Source organism: Schistocerca gregaria, chromosome 5 (assembly GCF_023897955.1).
Source record: "Schistocerca gregaria isolate iqSchGreg1 chromosome 5, iqSchGreg1.2, whole genome shotgun sequence".
NCBI classification, from domain to species: Eukaryota; Metazoa; Arthropoda; class Insecta; order Orthoptera; family Acrididae; genus Schistocerca; species Schistocerca gregaria.
Window position 1 is genome coordinate 671,692,686 of NC_064924.1, and position 25,423 is coordinate 671,718,108.

Consider the following 25,423-nt stretch of genomic DNA (forward strand, 5'->3'; position numbering starts at 1 on the left):
CTTTGTCTATTTCCTGTTCTGTTCATCTCCTCTTCCCCTCTCTGGCACTAAGCTTTGTTTATTGTTACTGCCAACGAAACCTTGAGTAGGAACAGAACTCGCTTTAAATGATGGGTAAATCGGCTGGGAACTTTGGTACACGGGATGTGAGACATCTCTCCTGCTGCTGAATCTTTAAGGATAAGCTTCATTGGCAGTATTTTGCATAGTTTTAATCTGCAGAGGGGTCGGATTACAAAATTTCGGACGATTCAGATTCCACAGTAGAATTCTAATCATAAACCTGGAAGTCATAAACACAGCTTTCCTGTTTTCTATTAAAACAGATTACGAGGAAGAAAACAAAACAAAACAGCAGTTTTGTTTGAAACAGTGTAGAAGGAGTATATAATAAGATTTCAGGATACAAGCCAATACCAAGCACCGTTATTTATCGTGTAAAGTTAATTCCATGCATGTGTGTAATTTCGTTGCAGTTTTAGGAGCTTCGGCCCTTTAGGAAACTTAATATTTCGGTATAATGTTACGAAGAGACAGTTGAGGAGCGTCCGTGAGCTATGTTACATTGGAACTACGAGTCCAGCTGAATATTACGAGTGAAACGGACTGTTCACGTTTGGAGCAATGGGCTGTCTGTGGACCGGTTTGGTATTTTCAAAATTGTATTGGAGTCCGTGGGAGGGCCGAGCTCCAGAACGGCTTACATAAAAAAGTAAATGGGCGGACAATGCGTCGGGATTAATGCTAGTGCTGCCGTGCACTGTTGTTTCTGGTAACCTGCGTTGTTGTTGTTAAATTAACTCGACTGAGCTTGTCCCGTTCTGCTTTTGGACCGATGAGGTTTTATTTTTGGTGTATTCTGACGGACCGGTCATCGGCGAGACAACGGAGGGTCGGTCCCAGAGGTCTTGCTGCAGTTGTCTCAGGTAGGAAGCTCTGAAATCACACTGTCGATATTTCGTTGCTGCGGTGCACCTATAGTAAAAATAACAGTAAAGTGTGGTAGATAGGTTCAAGTCAGTTTTCAATTTACTTTTTACCAGTTCTCCTTTGTTAACACCTCACATTAAAATTAAATCTGTGCTGTTAAGGGCAATTTCAATGTCAGAAACGTTACATAGATTCATATAACAAGTTATGTTGACCTAACGGTTGTATAATTTAACTTACGATATTTTGAAAACACTAGGGATAAATGTTAAACAATTTTGTCCTATAGATGTTGTGAACTCACATTATTAAAGGCAGTGCTGGTGAAACAGTACAGGCATTTATAATCAGTTAACAGTGTCTTCAAGTGGAAACTGTTTACAGCTGCGTCATTTCTAATAATTTCACTGCTAGATAATGAATGTTTCCCACCAAAGACATTCTGAATTCTAACAGATGTAAATTACTGTCAATAATAAGCCAATATGTAACAAAGTTACTAGTTCTGTGTTAGACGTTTACTTGTAACAAGGTTGCACTGTGTACCCACACATCCATCTTCAATGACAAACAGTAAACCAAAGTTATTGTTGCAGCAGCTCTTGCTGAATAATATTTGTAGGTATTTTAATCCGTTTATATGTCTCACTTACATGTATTTATTTTGTGTGTGATTGAAGTGTGTTTGTGTCCCGTATGTCTGATCTCGGTCAATTTTTATTAGAGATGGGCGCTATGTACCAGATAATATCAGAAACATATTAGCTCAGGATAGAGGCAGACTGTCTAGCACTTGTACGGGTATTAAATGGACAGGTATGTGACGCTTCAGTCCCAACAGTTTGGTAGGTGTTTCGGTGAACGTCTTGCTACAGAACCTTCATGTGTTACGTGTAATGAAGCACTTTCAAATTTTACCAGGTAACCGATAAAATAGGGGAAGGTGTCAACTGCGTATTTACTTGTAGGACACGATGTAAATCATTAGAGAACACTGGCCGAATGACAGACGCTCAAACTTTTTCATAAATGGTCTTAACCGAACAGGTGTAGTAAATCGGAATAATTCAAAGAATAGATGAAGAAGTTAAGGCCATTTAAGTTATACAGTGTAATTCCGTGACGATATTACAAACTTTTGTGGATGATGGGGAAGGGTAAATGTATCTGTTGAGTGCGTACTGTAAGACCTTCAGTACACACACCATCAGATTATTTGACTTGTCGCTCTAACGAAGTAGGCGAGTGTCAGCAATATGTCTCGTGGTCCTATCGTGGCGTGTTTATCTTCTGCCATTAGTCAGAAGATAGAAATGCCATTTGCACGCTTAGAGTAGCAGATTGACGGTGACCAACTTTAAACAGAAGTTGATTAATTTTCACATACATTTATTAAAATACTAAAAAGCATAGACATTACGTAACTTGATTCTGGATGCTGTTTACAATTGGCAGTCTGAAGTTCCTTTGGTCTTGGTACGTTAATCTTATTCTCACATATCTCTGATACTTGACAAAGTGTCTATTTATTTATCTTCATGGCTATGTACAGGAATATGGTAATCTTATTAGGCGCAGACTGAAACTTGACTATAGACTGGTACAGACTAATACAGACTGGTACAGACAGGTGCAGATAAATGCAGACTGACTAATCGGAGGTCTGTACACTCATTATAATACCTCGCGCATTCAGGTATCACTGCGCGAGGGTGATCCGCGAGAAGAAAAGGTTCTACGTTAGCAGCAATCTCGTTGGCTGCGTTACATATTAATATGCGGATCGTCGGAAGCAGAATTTGGTCCGTCTCTAAGGCAGCGCCATCTCGTTAGTGCGGAGACGGACGAGCGCTGCGCCTGCGCTATTGTGCTTAGCGGGGCGCGCTCTAGTGGTAAAGTTGTGTACGCGCTGACTACGCGGAACTATGCACACAACAGTATCAATCTGAGGTAAGAAACTTTGGTCCGGAAGTTATACGCAAAAGTTGCTCCGATACCTCTGACTGTGAACCTCATCTAATGCAGGCTCTTTTCTTCCACATTTTGGGGAGGAGGTAGTATGGACTAAAACAATAAGAAAATTGCAGTAAACGAGGGCTCTATAGTGCATGCCTTAAGAGATATGAGCACTTGAATCTTCGATACAGTGAAACAAATTTCTTCTGCTGAAAGCTCCCTGCTTTTCATGTTTTGAAAGTAAGTAGATTTGAGCAGAACAAGGAAAAAATGTCCAGTACACATGGGCTCTAAAGTGGCTACCTAAACAGGTAAACAGAACTTGTTCATCTTTGCTACTGTGAAACACACTGAACCAGTGCGTTCTACTGAACGAGAGCTCATAGCTCTTTAGGTGTGATTTTAGAGCCAATGTTTACTAGATTTTTTTCTTGTTTTGGCCGATACCACCTCCCCTCACATATGGAAAGCAAAAAAGTCCACTTCAGAAGTATCGGAGCGGTTTTCGTTTTAACTTTCACTTCGGTCATTGCAGGCCAGGGTATCCTACCTCAGACTGACACATTTACACTTCTCCGTCGTCCTGAAAGTTTTTATCATCATCATCATCATCATCATCATCATCATCATCATCATCATCACGAAATCATCCTGTGTATTTATGACCTACGGCTGCATATCGAGATAAGGAACCAGAGCAGAAAAAAATATGGTTCAAATGGCTCTGAGCACTATGGGACTTAATATCTGAGGTAATCAGTCCCCTAGAACTTAGAAGTACTTAAACCTAAGTAACCTAAGGACATCACACACATCCACGACCGAGACAGGATTCGAACCTGCGACCGTAGCGGTCGCGCGGTTCCGGACTGTAGCGCCTAGAGCCGTGCGGCCACTCCGGCCGGTGGTAGGGCAGGTTACCTGGCAGCGGTCGCAGGCGCGGCCGGTCGTGTGTGGTCTGCAGGCGCACTGTCCAGTCACGATGTCGCACAGCGCGCTCGTCGCGCCCACGGAGTGGCAGCCGCAGCCTGCAAGACAGAGAGGGCCGCACTGGTGACACCGGCAAAACACGGCACACACCACTCGTACACGTCGCTCAATTTCTTGCCTGCTGAAGTAATGAAACTTTGGTAGCTTAGATCGTCACTCTCATATATTACACGAGCTTAGCTGAACACCAGTTTGGCTTCCGAGATAACAGAGGAGGAAGAGAAGCTGTCCTATGCATTCACAGTATAGTATTCTATTGTATGTTAACCGGGGGCCTAGACATGACGGATAGGCTCCGTCTACGCCGCAGCCGCAGTGGTCCACAACCCCACAACGACTACCGCAGTCCACTTCACCCCTCCGCCGCCCCACACCGAACCACGCTTACAGAGTTTTGTGCCTTTCGGCCCCCGGCAGATCCCCCCAGGGAACGTCTCGCACCAGATGAATGTAGCCCCAATGTTTGCGTGGTAGAGTAAAGGTTGTGTACGTGTAAGTGGAGAACTTGTTTGCGCAGCAATCGCCGACATAGTGTAGCTGAGCCGGAATAAGGGGAACCAGCCTGCATTCGCCGAGACAGATGGAAAACCGCCTAAAAACCATCCACAGACTGGCCGGCTCACCGGACCTCGACACAAGTCCGCCGGGCGGATTCGTGCCGGGGACCAGGCGCTCCTTCCCAGTCCGGTAGGCCGTGCGTTAATCTACACGGCTAACTGGGCGGGCTTCACAGTATAGTAACTGAACAAAGTTTTAGAAGCAGCAGAAAAATTTTCGTGGATCTCAGGAAATTGTTCGACAACGTCTACTGGAACAAATTAATAGAAATTCTAAAGGTTATTGAACTAGACCAGAGATCAAAACTAATTAAAGAAACTGTACTAACAAGGAACCCCTTGAGTGCGACGTCGCAGGTTCAGTCTTTTGTTAAGGCTCATTTGAAAGTGACAGGAAAATATTAGCTACAAATGACTGACCATGTCCATCCGGAGGACAACAGAAAATGAGTTTACGGGATGTGCAGAAATCAGCCTTCTCTGGGATATCTGTGCTACTCTTCACAAAATGTAAATCGTCGACATTCGAGAAATGTTCAAAACAAACCATTAACTTGCACCATGAACACCGAATGAAAAATGGAGTGCCACAGTAATTACCATCAAGATCAGAGGCCAGCTCCTTGCAAGATGCAAACCGGCTGGACATTCAGCTAGGTATCCTCTCGTAAAGAATGCATATAGAATCATACTGGTGTAACGGGGTGATGAGAACTTAGGCAATATGATGACATGCAACCGAATGTGAAACAGTCTGCCGTGGAGCTTATGACGAAACTAGCTATCTTTTAAGAGGTAGCTCCAGATGATACGATAATATGTTTTGCAGGCACGGAAAAAAAGCATCCAGAGGCTGGATTTGTCCGGTGGTTGCAGGCGGTATGAATTGCAATGTGACACACTTTTCAGCATGGATGGTTTGCTCTTGAGGAGTATGATTTTTATACACAGACCAGAAATCAAGCGAATGCAAGTTACTTTGACCAGATATGGGTCGAAATCAGTTCTTACACTATAGTTGTAGTTCTCTGACGCCCATTTTTCCACTCTTGCCTCTGATGTTCCCTAATGCCCTTGCAAGATCACGCACACGAGAAAGAATCGTATGGGGGCAGAGCACTTCCAGCTCGTCGCAGCAAAATAAATGACTTTCCACCCAAATTTACTATCCAGATTAACAGTCAACATACGCGTCTACGAATGCGTTAAGGCATTGGTGTTAGTTGATCTTGGTACACCATTCCTGGTACCTCAAATTTCCAGGGTTCTTTCGTGTGCATTTCATTTTCAAATGCCGACAGGTCGGAGTTGAAAACAGATTCCTTACTGAACGATGAGATGAATTTGTTTATCTCATCTACAAATTTTCGGGCCGATTCCCTTGTTTGCTGTGCATCGTTAACTTGACGCATTGTTTGAAATTTCTTTATTTTACTTCTTCCAATTCTGTAACAATTTTTAAGTTATGCAGCCGTCCACTGCTTCTCTTGAAATCATTGTAATTATGTCGCGCGCAATTTGATGTGCACAACGTAGTAGGTCACTATCATGCACGTACCGTAAACTGTATCGAGCATCTTTAAAATCCCCAAACACCAGTTCGAAATCTGTTCATATTTTTTCACTATAATGCGGATGATGTTTCACGTACGTAATTATGTTTAGTATTCGCTCCTTAGACAATGATTCTCCTTCACTACGGGATTTGTGGCTCCCTGTCCCACAAGGATGATGAAGTTCATTGCTTGACACGTGTTTCAGTATCACTTTCACCTGTTAAGCATATATCTCATGTACGTTGTCCGCACACTCTAGAGTATACGACATCAAACATTCCACTGACTCATCTTGCAGAAACGCCAGTATTTCATTTGCCACTTCTTTCTCATTCTGCGAAATTCCCTGACGAAATGTCAACTTCTGCAACTGTTGTAGATATAATTCAGTATCTGCTTTGTTTATCGCTGCCACTGCTCTGCTCTGTGTCAACATCACTAGCATTGTAGAACTGTTAGTGAGTTATTCGTCGACTAAGCAGTTAAACTACGCTCCGTAGCTTCATGCTGTGTTCGCCATTGGCCACCTCCAGTCCCGCCCCCTGATGCCGTTAGCAGCCAATGTTGTGGCTGAATGATAGACAATATGTGGGGCGTCGAAAGCAGTAAACATTATTGGCCTTTCGCGACGTCGCACTCCAGATGTTCCTTGTAAGTACAGCAATAGTAAAGACAAGAAATACAAAAAGGAAGCTAGACTTGTTAAAGGCGTTAGATGAAGATGCCATCTGTCCCCATCCCTGCATGACACCTACATAGAGCATGCAATAAACGAGTGAAAGAGCACTGTATATGTGTCAGAATAAATAGAGAAAGAATACAGATGCTCAGATTTGCAGATATCATAGCTGTGATAGTCCCAGATGAAAATATCTCCAAATAATCCTAGAAGTTGTGGATGCAATACTAACGGATGAGATGTTGCTGTTGTGGTCTTCAGTCCTGAGACTGGTTTGATGCAGCTCTCCATGCTACTCTATCCTGTGAAAGCTTCTTCATCTCCCATTACCCACTGCAGCCTACATCCTGAATCTCCTTACTGTATTCGTCTCTTGGTCTCCCTCTACAATTTTTACCCTCCAAGCTGCCCTCCAATACTAAATTGGTGATCCCTCGATGTCTCAGAACATGTCCTACCAACCGATCCCTTCTTCTAGTCAAGTTGTGCCACAAACTCCTCTTCTCCCCAATTCTATTCAGTACCTCTTCATTAGTTATGTGATCTACCCATCTAATCTTCAGCAGTCTTCTGTAGCACCACATTTCGAAAGCTTGTACTCTCTTCTTGTCTAAACTATTTATCGTCCACGTTTCACTTCCATACATGGCTACACTCCATACAAATACTTTAAGAAACGACTTCCTGACATTTAAATCTATACTCGAAGTTAACAAATTTCTCTTCTTCAGAAACGCTTTCCTTGCCATTGCCAGTCTACATTTTATATCTTCTATACTTCAACCATCATCAGTTATTTTGCTCCCGAAATAGCAAAACTCCTTTACTACTTTATGTGTCTTATTTCCTAATCTAATTCCCTCAGCATCACCAGACTTAATTCGACTTCATTCCATTACTCTAGCTTTGCTTTTGTTGATGTTCATCTTATATCCTCCTTTGAAGACACTGTCCATGATGGGTACGGAATGGAAATGAAGTGAAAAAGACAGAAATATTCGTGTGATCCAAGTAAGCAGTAGAAATAAACATTAAAACTAAGGAAATAAAATGAAAGAAACAAGGTATTACAAATATTTAGGAAGTAAGATAACTGTAGACGGAAGACGCAATGAAGTCATAAGACAAAGAATTTGATAAGCAAAAGCGATGTTCATGTATGAAAGAAAAATGCATTGTTGAAACACGATGGATTCTGAAATGAATAAAAGAATGGTTAAGAGCTGTATAATTGGAGTGTAGCGCTGTATGGCTGTGAAATAATGCACAATAGTTGAAAACGAAATCTCGAATTACTTGAGGGATGGTGTGGGAGATATGTGCTAACGTTAAAGAGGACAGATAAACCACCAACCAGGAAGTTTCGCAAATAATTGGAGAAGAAAGGTCATTTAGGGGAGCAACAGATCAAAGAAGACCAGATTGGTCACATAAAAAGACGCAGCAGGTGACCTCTAAATGTACCCATATTGACCTAACGACATCGTCAGTTGGCCACTGGATGAGCGAACCTGGACTGTGAATCAGTGGTTGTAGATTCTTCTTTTCCATTAAACCCATACAAAAATGTCATTACAATGCACGCAACACTGTCACACATATGACACTTCATTTGCAGATCGAATGAAGACAATTTCAACTCACCTCTATAAATTTCTGAGGACAGCAATGAGAGGTATCTCAATTGTCACTGAGAATCCTGGCAATAATTACTATTATATCTGTTAACTTCTATATTTCATACGGAGAAAAATTCGATAAATATGGAAACAAACAAAATAACGAGAAGAAAACACCAGCATATAAATATTTCTTGCTGAGCGTCTTTGACATACTAATTTCTTGTTCGTGGGTTATATACAAAACTTGGTTATTGTTCGTATTTACGTATATGAGTATTAAAGACACTCTGCAGGCTTCTTGTATCTTTGGATGCTCTGTTATTTATTATAATACGTATTTTGTGCGAGTCGTTGACAAGAGTATCACATTATCAGCTTTTTACTACACAAATTAACAACGATACACGAAATGTATTTATTAATGTTCTTTACTTTAAAAGATTAACCAGTAACTTTTAGATACTGGAGGCAGTGCAGAATACCATTAGCGCAGATTTTGCATTGAGGTGTACACTCATTATCTTGCACAACTTTTATCTACATGGTATCCTGGAGCGCATCGAAAACACCTTATAATTCCATTATGCTACTAAGAGACTGTAATGATATTATTTTCTTACTGTGCTAGGTTAAAGGTATTTTGCCCCTCAGGGATATGTGTGAAAGCTTTGCACCAACAGTCACACTACCAAACAAGCGGGAAAGTGATGCGGGCAGTCGGTAGACAAGGCGAAATGGGCATGTTCCACGCTACTGAGTGTGCATTTACGGGGGATAATATTTTAATTGAGGGGATTATGGTTTTATGTGAGTATAGTGGAGTCACACAAAATATTATCTGTCAGATCACGCAATTAAGGTAGTATCTCAATGTGTACGTACTTTCCAAAATTGGGCTTCGACTCGGGAAGGAAACTAAAACCAGAATCACAAAAAGCAAACACGTTGCCACGTGTCTGTATATTACATCACAAATGTACTTTCCACTTCAGTTGGACGTACTAATTAAAACAAAAGAGATGACCCAAAGAATTTCCTGTACGAAATTTAGCGTCGTATAGAAAAAAAAAAAAAAAAAAAAAAAAAAAAAAAAAAAAAAAAAAAAACAGCTGTAGCATTAGAAAGTACAATGCGCTGTGATATATTAATGCAACTGAATAAAAGTGTTACGTGTATTTTTTTTTTAATTTTCTTTCTTCAGATCCTAAAGCTATTTTTGAAACGTGGGTTTATTGATAGCATTACAATACTGATTTTACAAACACAATTTCATCCAGGCAATCTGTGGAATGCAGTACATCTCGAACGAATATCTCAGGCAAATCGGGACAAGAAACGATTAATGAATGAGCAAACCGTACAGCATTACACGCGTCACTCTCTTATATTGCTTCTCACACGTTCATATCCACTCTGCTTACAGAAGTCAGGTTTATGTCCCGTCGAGGTCATTAGAGACATAGCAAATGTGTGAATTTTAACCTATACGCCTCTTGATTAATTTGATGTCAGCAATAAAGTCCAAATTTGTCTCATCTAAAGATACTTAATTTACATCACAACGTTTCTTGAGGTGTCAGTATTCTAATGCGTTTAAATCTTGAGCCGCTAGGTAAGTAACATTGTTGTTGTTGTTTCTGTTTTTAGGGTCTCCAATTGGAAGACTTATCTTATGTAACTCTCCACGCTAATCTGTCAAGTGCGCATCCCATCATTTCATCATTTTTGTATAGTTACTGCAACCTTCAACCACCTGAACCAGATCAAGCCTCCGTTTCCTACAATTCCCCCCCCCCCCCCCCGCCAAACCACCCCCCCTTTCGCGCCACTCCCCAAGCTCCCCACACTTACTATTCTTTTATGCCTTAGGATACTTCTATCTTTTAGTCAAATAGTGCCATAAATTTATTTTATCCCCAATTCGATACAGTCTGTCTTTTGAATTATCCGATTTACCTACGTAATCTTCATTTTTTTCTGCACCGTCACATTTCAAAAGCTTCTATTTTCTTCTTGTCTGTACTGTTTATTGTCCATGTTTCATTTCCATACAAAGCTCTGATGACGGCTAATACGTTCAGAAAAGACTTTCTAACGCTTTCTATTAAAATATCTCCCTTTTTCAGAAAAGCTTTCCTTGGTGTTGTAATTCTGCATCTTATACCGTCATTCCCCAGTCATCATCACTTATTTTGCTCCCAAAGTAGGAAATTCGCTACTATTTTTTTGTTTCTTCATTCTAAATCTAACTCCCTTAGCATCAACTGATTTCATTCGACTACATTTCGCTATTCATGTTTTGCTTTTGTTGATGTTTATCTTATAACCTCTTTCAAAGACACTTTCGTTCAACTGCTCTTCCACGTCCTTTGTCGTCTTCGAAAACTTCACAGTTTTTGGTTGTTCTCCCTGAACTTGAATTGATCTCCAGATTTCTGCTTCGTTTCCTTTGCTGCTTGCTCAATGTTCAGATTGGGGAAACGCTACGACCCTGTATGATTCCCTTCTGAACTAAAGCGTCCTTTTCATGTCGTTCGAATCTTATAGTTAATGTCTGTTTTCTGTAAAAGTGGTAAATAACCTTTCCGTTGTTGTATTTTATCCATTTTACAATCTGTATTTTGAGAGAGCTTATTCCAGTCGGCATTGTGAAAAGCCTACTGTAGGACTAATGCTGTTATAAACGTATCTTCTAAGATGATGTCTTCTAAAACTAATATGGCTCATTGATTTACTAAATCAGATTAAGGTTTTGTTGTTTTTCATTCATCGCACTGAGAAGAATGTACCATCTCTTAACAGTATGTGTTCCAAATTGTGTGTTTTCTGTCCATACGAATGTAGCGTGATCATTATTTAGACAGCAGAATTCGCTAAATTTGAGGCGATCTTTCATTGTACGTCTTGCTGAAGTTCACTTTCTGAGCACATTATTTGCACGCCCGTTGTACGGAAGATTCTTGACAGTGACGACATAAAAGCACACAGAGGAAATACATATGGGATTCATTAGTAATTTTTTGTATTTTGTCATTATCGTCAAACGAAGTAATGATTACGACGCCTTGAATTTTTTTCAGGCTTCCAGTTAGTTCTTCTCTCCGATGTGTGCTGAGAATTGCAACCATTCTGTGAGTACCGATATTTTTCACATCTGCTTCGTGCGCCTCCTTGGCAGGAAGGAGGGAAGGCCGGTTTTAACGTCCAGTCAACGTCGAGGTCATTAGAGACGGTGCACAAGCTTGATTAGTGTCAAGGATGGCGAAGAAAATCGGCCTTTTCGAAGGAACAATCGAGGGGTTTGCCTGCAGCAATTTAGGGAAATCACGCAAAAGCTAAATCTGGATGGGCGGACGCGGGTTTCAACCGTCGTTCTCCTGAATAGTACCCAACATTCCTCCATCTTCCTGTAGTCGCTGTGATCACCCTGAACTTCGGTCGATCCTCTTTTTCAGGTCCGTATTCAACCATGCCTGATGTCTGTTCCTTTTTTGACTTAAAGGTCGTCAAAAACTAACAGTTGTTAATAAATAAGCAAGCAGCTCCGCAATTGTGCGAAATGTCTGTGACTGCTGAGGAGCATCTATTCAGAATGCGATATTACTTAAAATTGACTCTACAGCCAAACGACGATGACGTAGCGTCAGATTAAAGATTGGTTTGAATTAACTTGTTCCTGTGGCTGCTTCGCTGGTATTGTTATGGTGCTGAACACAGTGGTGATTTATCAATCTCAAGAACTTGTTTAGCCACCAAAATCTTATGCGTAGTCTTCTATATGAATCCCGCCGACGACCACCTGCGTGTCACTTGGTGGGATCAGATTAAGGTCCTACTTCCTCGCCGAACTGCTTTATTATGCAGTCATAACCGTTGATTTGTATCTCCTAAAGAACCAGTCTCATTTGTTGGAGCTGTACCGCCGGAAAATCGGCTCTTTATGTTACTCCTCCAGAGATCGTCTTCAAGTCATTATCTCTTCCCACATGTCCTAAGCATTCTTTAGCGGTTTGATATCATACATTCCATTTCCATCAAGTACGCCGCTTACAGATATTCATCGTAACGTCAAAAGATATTGTCGATACGTCAGTAAAACAGTACGTTTCCGAAAGTCTGTCAGTACTTTCCTCTGCAGGAATATGGAATACATTATAATAATCGTTGTCTGTTCATCTATGAAAGAAGTAAACTATATTCCTCATCGCTATAACTGATATTTATCTTTTAGCGTTATACAAAGGCTGAAATAACAAGTGTTTCAGTTTCGATAAAGGTCTTTCAAAATGTGGTCAGTCACAGGAAAAAAAAAGATTACGGTTTATCGTCCTGTCGACGACATTAGGGTATAAGGGAAGAAAAATTAGTTTGATTGCATGTTACTCCATTGAACTCCATTTTAGGAACTGAATTTTCATGTTATTCATGACTTTCCTGTAGCAAATCCTTCATATCTGAGATAAATGTCCAACTAAAGCAAGGTGTCACATGCGTAAAACATTAAGGTCTCTTGGAGGGAACTGGTGAAATTCAGTGTCAGTTGTACAGTCTTAGACAATAAAACTGACTGCCGGCCGGCCTCCACATAGACTAAGTCCGACTCATTCACTTACGGTGGCCAATAGAACTGACCGCCCCTGACAACTCTTGAGTCCGGCCATGTGCACAATCTGGTAACACTGTAAGATGCGGAAGTGTTAGGAGGAAGTCTTGTCTACTTCCCACGCGTTGTCGGACTAAGTGAGCCCGTGGTCTAGTGGCAAGCGTCGTGCGTTCTAAACTTGTAGTCGACTGTTCGCGTCCAACTGTATTTTTTTTACCACAGTCCGTCTAAAGTTATGAGTCTCACTGAACATCGAAGATAATTCGCTTAACATTCTACCCACCAGCAATAACAAGTATTCCAGAAACAATTCCGCAGGACAGCTCGAGGCTGCGCCGCGATCATATCAGCTTACGCTTGAGCGTTTCCTCGCGCTGCAGCGGCTACCGGCCAGACGCCACCCGCCGCATGAAATCCGATGCCGCCCAGGGGAACGCGCCGCGACTCTGTCAGTGTGTGTATCAACTGTCAGTTTTGAATTTGAAGTTCCAGTTATCGTCTTGCAGTTAGGCATTGGATTTTGCATACTTGAAAATCATGAACTACAGTTAAGCATTGTAAAATTGAGTCGCAAGTGGAAGTAGGAGTAACATTGCAACACAGCGTTTACTTTTGGTATAACAGAGGGGTGAATGCAGAGGAGGCAGCTAGAAAGATTTGAATTGTGTGTGGAGCGAGTGCTTTTGGGAAAAATACGCCAGAAAAAGATATTCTTGTTTCAACAAAGATCGTTCTGGCATGAATGATTTTCCACATTAAGGAAGTCTCGACTACTGATATTTGTGATAGATTACCATTTTACCATCATGCGACATTTGCATTCAACAGGAAAAGTTCAGAAGTCTGGTGTAGGAGTACTGCATGCTCTAATTTGAAACAACAAAAATCAATGGAGTGACTATTATTGAACGTCATCAGGTGGCTCATTGAGCATTCGTATGCAGTACTGTTACTGGTGACGTGTTATGGTGCCTTTATCGTTAACTTCCTAAGAAGAAATGAAAGGCTGAGCCCCTCCAAAAGACATAAACTCGAGCAAAGAGTAGTGTGAACATAATATTTTACATCTGATAGCTCCAAAAGTGTGTTTTGGGCTACGAATTCTGCCCCAAGGGCTGTGTGCAACACAGCTGGAATTTGTTGCCAACAACTGAGACACCTTTCGGTCTCAGCGTAAGAAAATCGAGCAACACAACTGCATCACATGTGCTACTGCATGATAACGCACTTCGTGATTTGAGAAACAAAACTATTCAGGAGATTGAAATTAAAGTCGTCTCTCAGGCACTTGTATTGATAGAGAAGCCCTCTCTCAAACACTTGTCCCTCTCGTCATATATTCGCAAAGTTTTAGCTTTTCCGCTCTTGATCGATCAACCGTCAACGCAATTCATTTCTAGACGAAAATACTCTTAAAACTACTGTGGTATAATGATATTGTTGGAACCAGTAGGTTTCTACTGGCGTAGAATTTGTAAACAACATTAGCATTGTCAGATCGTTTTAGATATCGTGAAAGAAAATTCTTTTGCTGATTAATTTCTCTTTGAAGATTACTGTTGCGTTTAGTAAACTAATGTAAAATCCAATTAAAATATTCACTGTACTAATACAAATTAAATTCAGCCAAGCTCATTGAGATAGCAAACGGTGACCAGAGTAGCGGTGATTTTCATTCAGATGTGTCTGGATTTTGTGTTGAACGGATTGAGTAGCCGTCCAAGATTGTGTTAGTATTTGGTTCACCCCAAGTATTTGATCTCCTCGGTACCGCCCATATGGGGGAAGGTTTTCCCTATCGGCCACACGTGATTATTATTATTATTATTATTATTATTATTATTGTCATTATGTCATCAGCAAATCCGATATGGTGTATCTTCTCTTCACTGAAATAGATATGTATTGTTCGATTCAGCATTTCCATCAGATAAATATTGGTTATAATTACGTTACATTGCTGCTAGTTGACATATTTCTCATTTTTTCTTAGACAGTTGCTAACTGTTACTCCATCATAGGAATGTATGTGCGCAGCATTGTTGCAATACAGACGTTCAAATTATCCGATTTCTGTAATTTCATTTCGATACAAGATCGTCCTAATCGGATTCAGCCAGTCAGTCTTAATGTGGATATCCGACTACGACTCTCGTCATATGACAGACTGGGTGAACCACAGTCTTGATCGGACTGTTGAATCCAGATGACTTATCTATGACAGGGCCTTAATTCTTAAACACTGTGGAAAATAATAACCCAATACGCTTATTACAAATACCTAATTTAAATATAAATATATGAACTAACGACATAACAATTTATTTACAGGAGCAAACGAGATTGGTTTCAGGACCAAGAGAGGATGAAGCTGTTGCCGTTTGTTCCACGGACACCGAACATCAACCAGATAGAGAATATGTGGGCAGAGGTAACAAGGTCATTGCCATGTGTCCCTACAAATGCAAGCGACCTTTAGACGAATATAGAAATCGTATGGTGGGAAGTAAACCATCACGCTACACTATCGACGACTTAATGAAATCAATTCCCCTTCCCTCGAGAAATCTTACATAATGATCGTGGGTTGGTTGGTTACTTAAAGTATACTCGTCCACAAAACCCATGTGGACAGTTATCTGATAATCGTTCAAGCTTTGCTTTGTCGCACTCTTTAGCATACAGCAAGTCCATTTACATTTAGTCCCCTCCTTACAATTCTTGTAATGCAAGGTAATTGAAAAATCTCATCCACTCGACGCCAACTGAGGAACTGAGTGGTCAGTATATAAGTATGCAGGCCGGGGTGGCCGAGCGGTTCCAGGCGCTACAGTCTGGAACCGCGCGACCGCTACGTTCGCAGGTTCGAATCCTGTCTCGGACATGGATGTGTCTGATGTCCTTAGGTTAGTTAGGTTTAAGTAGTTCTACATTCTATTGGACTGATAACCTCAGAAGTTAAGTCCCATAGTGCTCAGAGCCATTTGAACCATTTCTGAAGTATTTACGAACAGTACAAACAGGATTGCAGCGAACTGATCACTTAACCAAGTGCAACATAGAGTACCTGTGTAATGAGTCATTCCAGTTGCATAGGTGAGGGTAAGATTTGTTAAGCATTTCTTTTCAGAATTAATGTAATATCCACACGATAATCTCTGCAGTCATACTGTGTTAGGAGCCCGCGATTGGAGTACTATGTTCGTTTAATCGGATAACTCAAGCTGAGGCCAAATAAAGACAAGCGATGACGCCACAACACTGTCTTTACTTAAGTAGGTAGTCAGCGCTAAATTATGTGCGCCATCACTAAAGTTACTGTAAGCAGTTTGACAGCATAACACCGCCACAGCTACTGACAACCTGAACCACTATCATCACGCAGTTGTGACTCTCAGTGTTTACAGGTTGCTGATGTTTGTCAAGAATAGCGGAAAGCGCCTCTGAAGTTCCATTTGCATTACGTCTAGGACGGAGAGAATGCTAAATAACAGTAATAGGTCACCCTGCGAAGAGAAGTGTCCACGTATTGTCTCAATTTCTTGCAGTTTGATATTAATGCAGTTGCCGATAGTTTCACACTAATGGGTTCTTTTGGCTATCGAAATACTCATATGGGAATTATAAAAGTGTAATTGCTAGAACGCTCAACTACCTTAATAACACCTTATTCTGGATTGAATACGACTCAGAAAGCGACGTTAATTTGACGTTTTCATCCATCTCCAGACGTCTCACTGAATGAAGTCTGAAGTGCACGCACAGTTGTGTTGCCTGCCGCAAGGATCCGTGAAGTGTTGTGGCAGCTGGCAGTCATTGCTGAATACACACATGATCATATATCCTCACTGCTCTAGCGGAACTCGTCTTTGTTGCATTTTTTCCATACCGTAATTAGCACAATAACATAAGGCTTGTTCTACTGAAGAACTTGATGCCCACAAGTCCTTAAATAAGAATCTCCTAGCGGGAGTAATACATGAAAGGAAACAGACTATTGGACAAAAGAATGGACAGCTCGCTGCTTTTGGCGTTTCCGATAGCGCCTACGATAAGAATCTAGTTTCATATTATGCTTCAGAACTCTAAACTGTTTATTTTTTTACTTCATACTAAAACAAAAGTTGTGATATGAGAAGAGGAAATGACTTATATGCTTCTCAGGAACTTTAGTTTTTCTTGTTTATTTTCTCATTTCATATTAAAACAAGGGCGTTAATATGAGAAGAGGAAATGAAATATACGCTTCCAAGGCATAATATTTCCTTGTGTGGAACTTAGAACTACTTAAACCTAACCAACCTAAGGACATCACACACATCGATGCCCGAAAAAGGATTCGAACCTGCGACCGTAGCAGTCGCACGGTTCCGGACTGCGCGCCTAGAACCACGAGACCACCGCGCCCGGCAAGAGAGCACTGTCTCTGCTAACGATACTATGAAGTTAATACATCTTACTTAACGTAATACGCAAGACATGGGATGGGTAAAAATTCAGTTTGTAACTTCCATCGCGTTAAAATACTTTTCGGTCGTATTTGATACAATATTTATTGTTGGTTGTCTCTCTAATGGTTAATAGTATTGATTCAGATTGTGCGTTAACACGAACACAAACACACACACACACACACACACACACACACACACACACACACACACACACACACACACACAACACAAACAGTTATTGTTTCCAGTGAGGGTGACAACTACTGTGTGTTGAACAACACATGCACCAGTCAGTTCCTCAGTTGGCGTCAAGTGGATGAGATTTTTCAATTACCTTGCATTGCAAGAATTGCAAGGAGAGGACTGAAAGTAAATGGACTTGCTGTATGCTAAAGAGTGCGACAAAGCAAAGCTTGAACGATTATCAGATAACTGTCCACATGGGTTTTGTGGACGAGTATACTTTAAGTAACCAACCAACCCACGATCATTATGTAAGATTTCTTGAGGGCGTAGGGGAATTGATTTCATTAAGTCGTCGACAGTGTAGCGTGATGGTTTACTTCCCACCATACGTTTTCTATATTCGTCCAAAGGTCGTTTGCATTTGTAGGGACACATGGCAATGACCTTGTTACCTCTGCCCACATATTCTCTATCTGGTTGATGTTCGGTGATCGTGGAACAAACGGCAACAGCTTTATCCTCTCTTGGCCCTGAAACCAATCTCGCACAGCTCTACTATGATGGATGGGTCTCTGCTCCTGTAAATAAATTGTTATGTCGTTAGTTCATATATTTATATTTAAATTAGGTATTTGTAATAAGCGTATTGGGTTATTATTTTCCACAGTGTTTAAGAATTAAGGCCCTGTCATAGATAAGTCATCTGGATTCAACAGTCCGATCAAGAATGTGGTTCACCCAGTCTGTCATATGACGAGAGTCGTAGTCGGATATCCACATTAAGACTGACTGGCTGAATCCGATTAGGACGATCTTGTATCGAAATGAAATTACAGAAATCGGATAATTTGAACGTCTGTATTGCAACAATGCTGCGCACATACATTCCTATGATGGAGTAACAGTTAGCAACTGTCTAAGAAAAAATGAGAAATATGTCAACTAGCAGCAATGTAACGTAATTATAACCAATATTTATCTGATGGAAATGCTGAATCGAACAATACATATCTATTTCAGTGAAGAGAAGATACACCATATCGGATTTGCTGATGACATAATGACAATAATAATAATAATAATAATCCAGTGTGGCCGATAGGGAAAACATCCCCCCATATGGGCGGTACTGAGGAGATCAAATACACTCCTGGAAATTGAAATAAGAACACCGTGAATTCATTGTCCCAGGAAGGGGAAACTTTATTGACACATTCCTGGGGTCAGATACATCACATGATCACACTGACAGAACCACAGGCACATAGACACAGGCAACAGAGCATGCACAATGTAGGCTCTAGTACAGTGTATATCCACCTTTCGCAGCAATGCAGGCTGCTAGTCTCCCATGGAGACGATCGTAGAGATGCTGGATGTAGTCCTGTGGAACGGCTTGCCATGCCATTTCCACCTGGCGCCTCAGTTGGACCAGCGTTCGTGCTGAACGTGCAGACCGCGTGAGACGACGCTTCATCGAGTCCCAAACATGCTCAATGGGGGACAGATCCGGAGATCTTGCTGGCCAGGGTAGTTGACTTACACCTTCTAGAGCACGTTGGGTGGCACGGGATACATGCGGACGTGCACTGTCCTGTTGGATCAGCAAGTTCCCTTGCCGGTCTAGGAATGGTAGAACGATGGGTTCGATGACGGTTTGGATGTACCATACACTATTCAGTTTCCCCTCGACGATCACCAGAGGTGTACGGCCAGTGTAGGAGATCGCTCCCCACACCATGATGCCGGGTGTTGGCCCCGTGTGCCTCGGTCGTATGCAGTCCTGATTGTGGCGCTCACCTGCACGGTGCCAAACACGCATACGACCATCATTGACACCAAGGCAGAAGCGATTGTCATCGCTGAAGACGACACGTCTCCATTCGTCCCTCCATTCACGCCTGTCGCGACACCACTGGAGGCGGGCTGCACGATGTTGGGGCGTGAGCGGAAGACGGCCTAACGGTGTGCGGGACCGTAGCCCAGCTTCATGGAGACGGTTGCGAATGGTCCTCGCCGATACCCCAGGAGCAACAGTGTCCCTAATTTGCTGGGAAGTGGCGGTGCGGTCCCCTACGGCACTGCGTAGGATCCTACGGTCTTGGCGTGCATCCGTGCGTCGCTGCGGTCCGGTCCCAGGTCGACGGGCACGTGCACCTTCCGCCGACCACTGGCGACAACATCGATGTACTGTGGAGACCTCACGCCCCACGTGTTGAGCAATTCGGCGGTACGTTCACCCGGCCTCCCGCATGCCCTACCCACTATACGCCCTCGCTCAAAGTCCGTCAACTGCACATACGGTTCACGTCCACGCTGTCGCGGCATGCTACCAGTGTTAAAGACTGCGATGGAGCTCCGTATGCCACGGCAAACTGGCTGGCACTGACGGCGGCGGTGCACAAATGCTGCGCAGCTAGCGCCATTCGACGGCCAACACCGCGGTTCCTGGTGTGTCCGCTGTGCCGTGCGTGTGATCATTGCTTGTACAGCCCTCTCGCAGTGTCCGGAGCAAGTATGGTGGGTCTGACACACCGGTGTCAATGTGTTCTTTTTTCCATTTCCAGGAGTGTACTTGGGGTGAACCAAATACTAACACAATCCTGGACGGCTACTCAATCCGTTGAACACAAAATCCAGACACATCTGAATGAAAATCACCGCTATTCTGGTCTCCGTCTGTTATCTCAATGAGCTTGGCTGAATTTAATTTGTATTAGTACAGTGAATATTTTAATTGGATTTTACATTAGTTTACTAAACGCAACAGTAATCTTCAAAGAGAAATTAATCAGCAAAAGAATTTTCTTTCACGATATCTAAAACGATCTGACAATGCTAAAGTTGTTTACAAATTCTACGCCAGTAGAAACCTACTGGTTCCAACAATATCATTATACCACAGTAGTTTTAAGAGTATTTTCGTCTAGAAATGAATTGCGTTGACGGTTGATCGATCAAGAGCGGAAAAGCTAAAACTTTGCGAATATATGACGAGAGGGACAAGTGTTTGAGAGAGGGCTTCTCTATCAATACAAGTGCCTGAGAGACGACTTTAATTTCAATCTCCTGAATAGTTTTGTTTCTCAAATCACGAAGTGCGTTATCATGCAGTAGCACATGTGATGCAGTTGTGTTGCTCGATTTTCTTACGCTGAGACCGAAAGGTGTCTCAGTTGTTGGCAACAAATTCCAGCTGTGTTGCACACAGCCCTTGGGGCAGAATTCGTAGCCCAAAACACACTTTTGGAGCTATCAGATGTAAAATATTATGTTCACACTACTCTTTGCTCGAGTTTATGTCTTTTGGAGGGGCTCAGCCTTTCATTTCTTCTTAGGAAGTTAACGATAAAGGCACCATAACACGTCACCAGTAACAGTACTGCATACGAATGCTCAATGAGCCACCTGATGACGTTCAATAATAGTCACTCCATTGATTTTTGTTGTTTCGAATTAGAGCATGCAGTACTCCTACACCAGACTTCTGAACTTTTCCTGTTGAATGCAAATGTCGCATGATGGTAAAATGGTAATCTATCACAAATATCAGTAGTCGAGACTTCCTTAATGTGGAAAATCATTCATGCCAGAACGATCTTTGTTGAAACAAGAATATCTTTTTCTGGCGTATTTTTCCCAAAAGCACTCGCTCCACACACAATTCAAATCTTTCTAGCTGCCTCCTCTGCATTCACCCCTCTGTTATACCAAAAGTAAACGCTGTGTTGCAATGTTACTCCTACTTCCACTTGCGACTCAATTTTACAATGCTTAACTGTAGTTCATGATTTTCAAGTATGCAAAATCCAATGCCTAACTGCAAGACGATAACTGGAACTTCAAATTCAAAACTGACAGTTGATACACACACTGACAGAGTCGCGGCGCGCTCGCCTGGGCGGCATCGGATTTCATGCGGCGGGTGGCGTCTGGCCGGCAGCCGCTGCAGCGCGAGGAAACGCTCAAGCGTAAGCTGATATGATCGCGGCGCAGCCTCGAGCTGTCCTGCGGAATTGTTTCTGGAATACTTGTTATTGCTGGTGGGTAGAATGTTAAGCGAATTATCTTCGATGTTCAGTGAGACTCATAACTTTAGACGGACTGTGGTAAAAAAAATACAGTTGGACGCGAACAGTCGACTACAAGTTTAGAACGCACGACGCTTGCCACTAGACCACGGGCTCACTTAGTCCGACAACGCGTGGGAAGTAGACAAGACTTCCTCCTAACACTTCCGCATCTTACAGTGTTACCAGATTGTGCACATGGCCGGACTCAAGAGTTGTCAGGGGCGGTCAGTTCTATTGGCCACCGTAAGTGAATGAGTCGGACTTAGTCTCTGTGGCGGCCGGCCGGCGGTCAGTTCTATTGTCTAAGACTGTACGTATATTTTATATGTCATTTATAGAGAGCTGAAATGCGATCAACAAATGCCACATTGAAGAATCTACCAGAACATCATAAAATTCAGATGGGGAACTGAAGTCAGAGATGAATTGTAGCCATCAACAAACTCGCCAGACCCTTGCAGCGTCTGACTATTTTAAAGAGTCTTCGAATTTTGCTCTAACATTTCACTTGTGTTCGTCAGTCGACAAAAGAAATTTCCTGTTTTATACGGCTTTGAGATTCTTAACAGCAGTAAATGTTCAAATATTGTTGCTTCAGTTAACGATATTATTTAAAAAGCGCTTCTAGAGGTTGTGTCTCTTTTGCGGAAGTTCTTTGCTTGCACTGCGCGTTCTTGATGGGGTGTAGAGGTGTAAAAGTTGATACAAGGCTATTCTAAATTCGGAGATGTGGGATCCGTTATGCACATGAAATAATAGCTCGTTCTACAATAAAAGAATGAAAAATGCGGAACAGCCTTTAGATAAAGATTTGAACTTAGTGCGGTGTTACTTTCCTGCTGTAATGGTGAATGATGTCTTTGAATAAGGCGACAAATGATTAATCAGGTTTAAAAAGTATCCTTTGAGGTCTAGGAGACAGCTGTTAGTCATGAATAGAAAGGATCCGTAAGGAAGGAAATGAGTGACATTTTGTTTGAAATGTGGAAGCAAGTTACCATTTATTAAATCGAAATCTGCAATTTCTAAATAAAAATATATGTACCCGTAAAAGTTTTTCCTAAAACGTCACCAGAAGCTTCTGTACCTACTTTGAACCTAACTGTTTACAACAAAACAGTTTATAGGAGATGTTGAAGACGAAATAGTTCGTGCACCAGAAACACGTATTTAAAAAACTCCTTTGCTTTGAAACAGCAAAACCGTTAACGGTGCAACTTATAAGGCTGAGTTCAGTTATAATATCGGTTTTCATTACAATGCAAGGCAGTTGTGCTACGACACAACCTCTGTTGTGCGAGATGTCGGAGTGGTTCACACACTGGACTCGCATTCGGAAGGGTGGCAGTTCGCGCCCCTCTCCGCTCATAAGCATTTATGTTTACTGTGGGTTTCCTAAACCATTTAAGTCAAACGACGTGATGGTTCCTTCGAAAAGGAAGCGTGTACATTTCCCTCCAAACTCCGGCCCTAACGCCTAGTCATTTGTGTGCAATTGATCAGATTAGACAGTGGACTAGGAATCAAAGATATTTTATAAGCTACTGATATACTGTTGCAGAGCGATGAGGTCCCCGGTTAGTACGGGTTTGTGAAAGATGCACGGTGAAATTAATGATTCTGGTTTTGTAATCTGGCATCATTTGTTATGTGGCCCACAAAGTGGTAGATGTTGAGGGAGCGGATCTGTACTGGTGAATGTTTTATCAGACAATGATTCTTCAGGAAACGCAAAGAGTATTTTGGCGTCAACTGAATTACTCAAACGAGGGAGCGTGCTGTGCGTTGTACAGGAAGAATTGTCTACTCCTCTTTCTCTCTATTTTTTTTAAAGGCCCAAAGTCTAACGTCCGAAAGAACAGTTCAGATCCCAAATTCAAATGTAATATCTTCTGAGATCAACAAAATAATTATATCGCAGAGTTTGTCTCATCAAGATCTACTATTATCATTTTTTGGAAAGAAAGTTCATGCCGATAACTCGGTGACTAATCGAGCGAGGTGGCTAAGAGGGCTGCTTATGGGTCGCATTTGGGTAGGTCAGTCGGCAGAGCATTCGTCCGTGAAAGTCACAGGCCCCAAGTTCAAGTCACGGTCCGGCACACAGTTTTAATCTGCCACGGCGTTACAGAACAGCACAGACGAGGCTGCAGAGTGAAAGTTCATTCTGAAAACATACATAAATGTGAATACGGCTAGCTGTTGTATCCCTCTTCCTTGCGACATATAGGATCTTTATGCAGGATCTGAGAACGTCCGTAACTCACATTTTCATTTTGGGGATCGAGGAATATTCCGGGATGAGCATAGTTGCCTCCTGTGTGTCTTGTACACATGGCAGCACAAAAACTGAACTGCGGAAATCGCAGCCAGTGTTCAAGTCCTATACAGTACTGACGCGAATGAAACGCAACATGCCATATATTTCAACCTACCTCTCGAACATGCAGATGAGGGAATATTAGATCAAAAATTAAAGGAAACTGACCTTTTGAGTATTCCAGATCTGTTCCAAGAAGGCACAAAAAATTTTCTGCAAACGGGTTATGCTGGTATCATCCATAGTATAGTACAAGTTAACTGAAAGTTCTTAAATGGTCACTGTGCCGAGTAAACAACATGCAGGCTTTAAATGTAAAGTGTCTCATGTTCGAGTCGATGTAATGATTGTTTTCGCCATGAGAAATAAATTTTTCTGCTTCAACATTTGTTGTCTACAAAGCCCTCAACTTTATTACACGAAACACATTTCTACTATGAGCAGCTACTTTGCCACATAAGATGCGACGGAATCTTCGCTATAAATCAATGGGAGTCATTTCTGGCGGAGACTGACCTCCCTGTAATCGCAGACTTTAATTTACTACCTCTGTTTGGTATATTACGAGAAAATCACTCATTCAGTTTCATTGATATTGCGCGGTAACAAGCAGGCAGTCTGTCGAGTCGATTTAGTTTTGCAAGGACACGATTCGTTCTATAACAGCCAACGAAAGTAGCAGAGCAGGTCAGGTACCTGCCTCCATCACTCTCTGTCCAGTAACATTATTCGTGCGCCGTGCCTCATCATGAACAAGCCATTCGTGAGCGCGTCATTACTCTTGTGCGTCCTAAGTGCACTGCGCAACCCATCTGACATGTGTGAACTGCGCTTTCGCATGTAACAGCACCTGTCAAGGAAAATCAACTTGTCAACACGTCACGGCAAAGTCGTTTTTTACACGCAGTGCAGTTGAAACACACTGTAGCACTGCGTTTGCCTGGTGGTCGGTGGATTCCGTTCGGCGTCCGCTTTAGGAGGCCAGACAGGAAACGTGCCGCGACAAATGTGAGGCTCCGTGATGATCATTGACTCCACCAATTAGCGTTTGCCGAAGAATGTCAGTCGTGATTGGCGGAACGTGATGTTTTCCGACGAATCGGTATTGTCGTCAGTGAATGATTGTACAGTACGAATATACAGGCCGCATGGTGTGGGTTTCAACCCCTGATACATCCAAGTGTTCACAGTGATCGTGTGTGTCAGTTTTACAGTGGATGTGTTCCTATGGACTTGGAATGGTTCACAACACAGGTGGTCGACTTGATGCGGCCCATGAATAATAATACTATTGTCCCACCAGTGCGACAACGATATGCTGAGGGAGTGACCACTCTGCTACACACATGTCAGCGATGGCGCAGCAGCATATTTCAAAACAGAGTGAGATTTCTCTTCCCTATTGGCCTTCTTCTGCACCAGCCCAAAATACTTTCGAAAATGTATGGGCGGAGATGAAACGTACGGTGTGAGAAAACTGGGCTACCCCGCGCCGTG

General features: G+C 42.2%; 1 protein-coding gene across 1 annotated transcript in view; it reads right to left on the reverse strand.

Moving 5' to 3' along the window:
* The window catches only part of LOC126272090 (laminin subunit alpha-1), a 1,228,077-nt gene that overhangs the window by 243,249 nt on the left and 959,405 nt on the right, over positions 1 to 25,423 (reverse strand). The window contains exon 15 of the mRNA XM_049974652.1: positions 3,808 to 3,914. Within this exon, the coding sequence (XP_049830609.1) occupies positions 3,808 to 3,914 (107 nt within the window). The remainder of the gene's footprint in view (positions 1 to 3,807; positions 3,915 to 25,423) is intronic.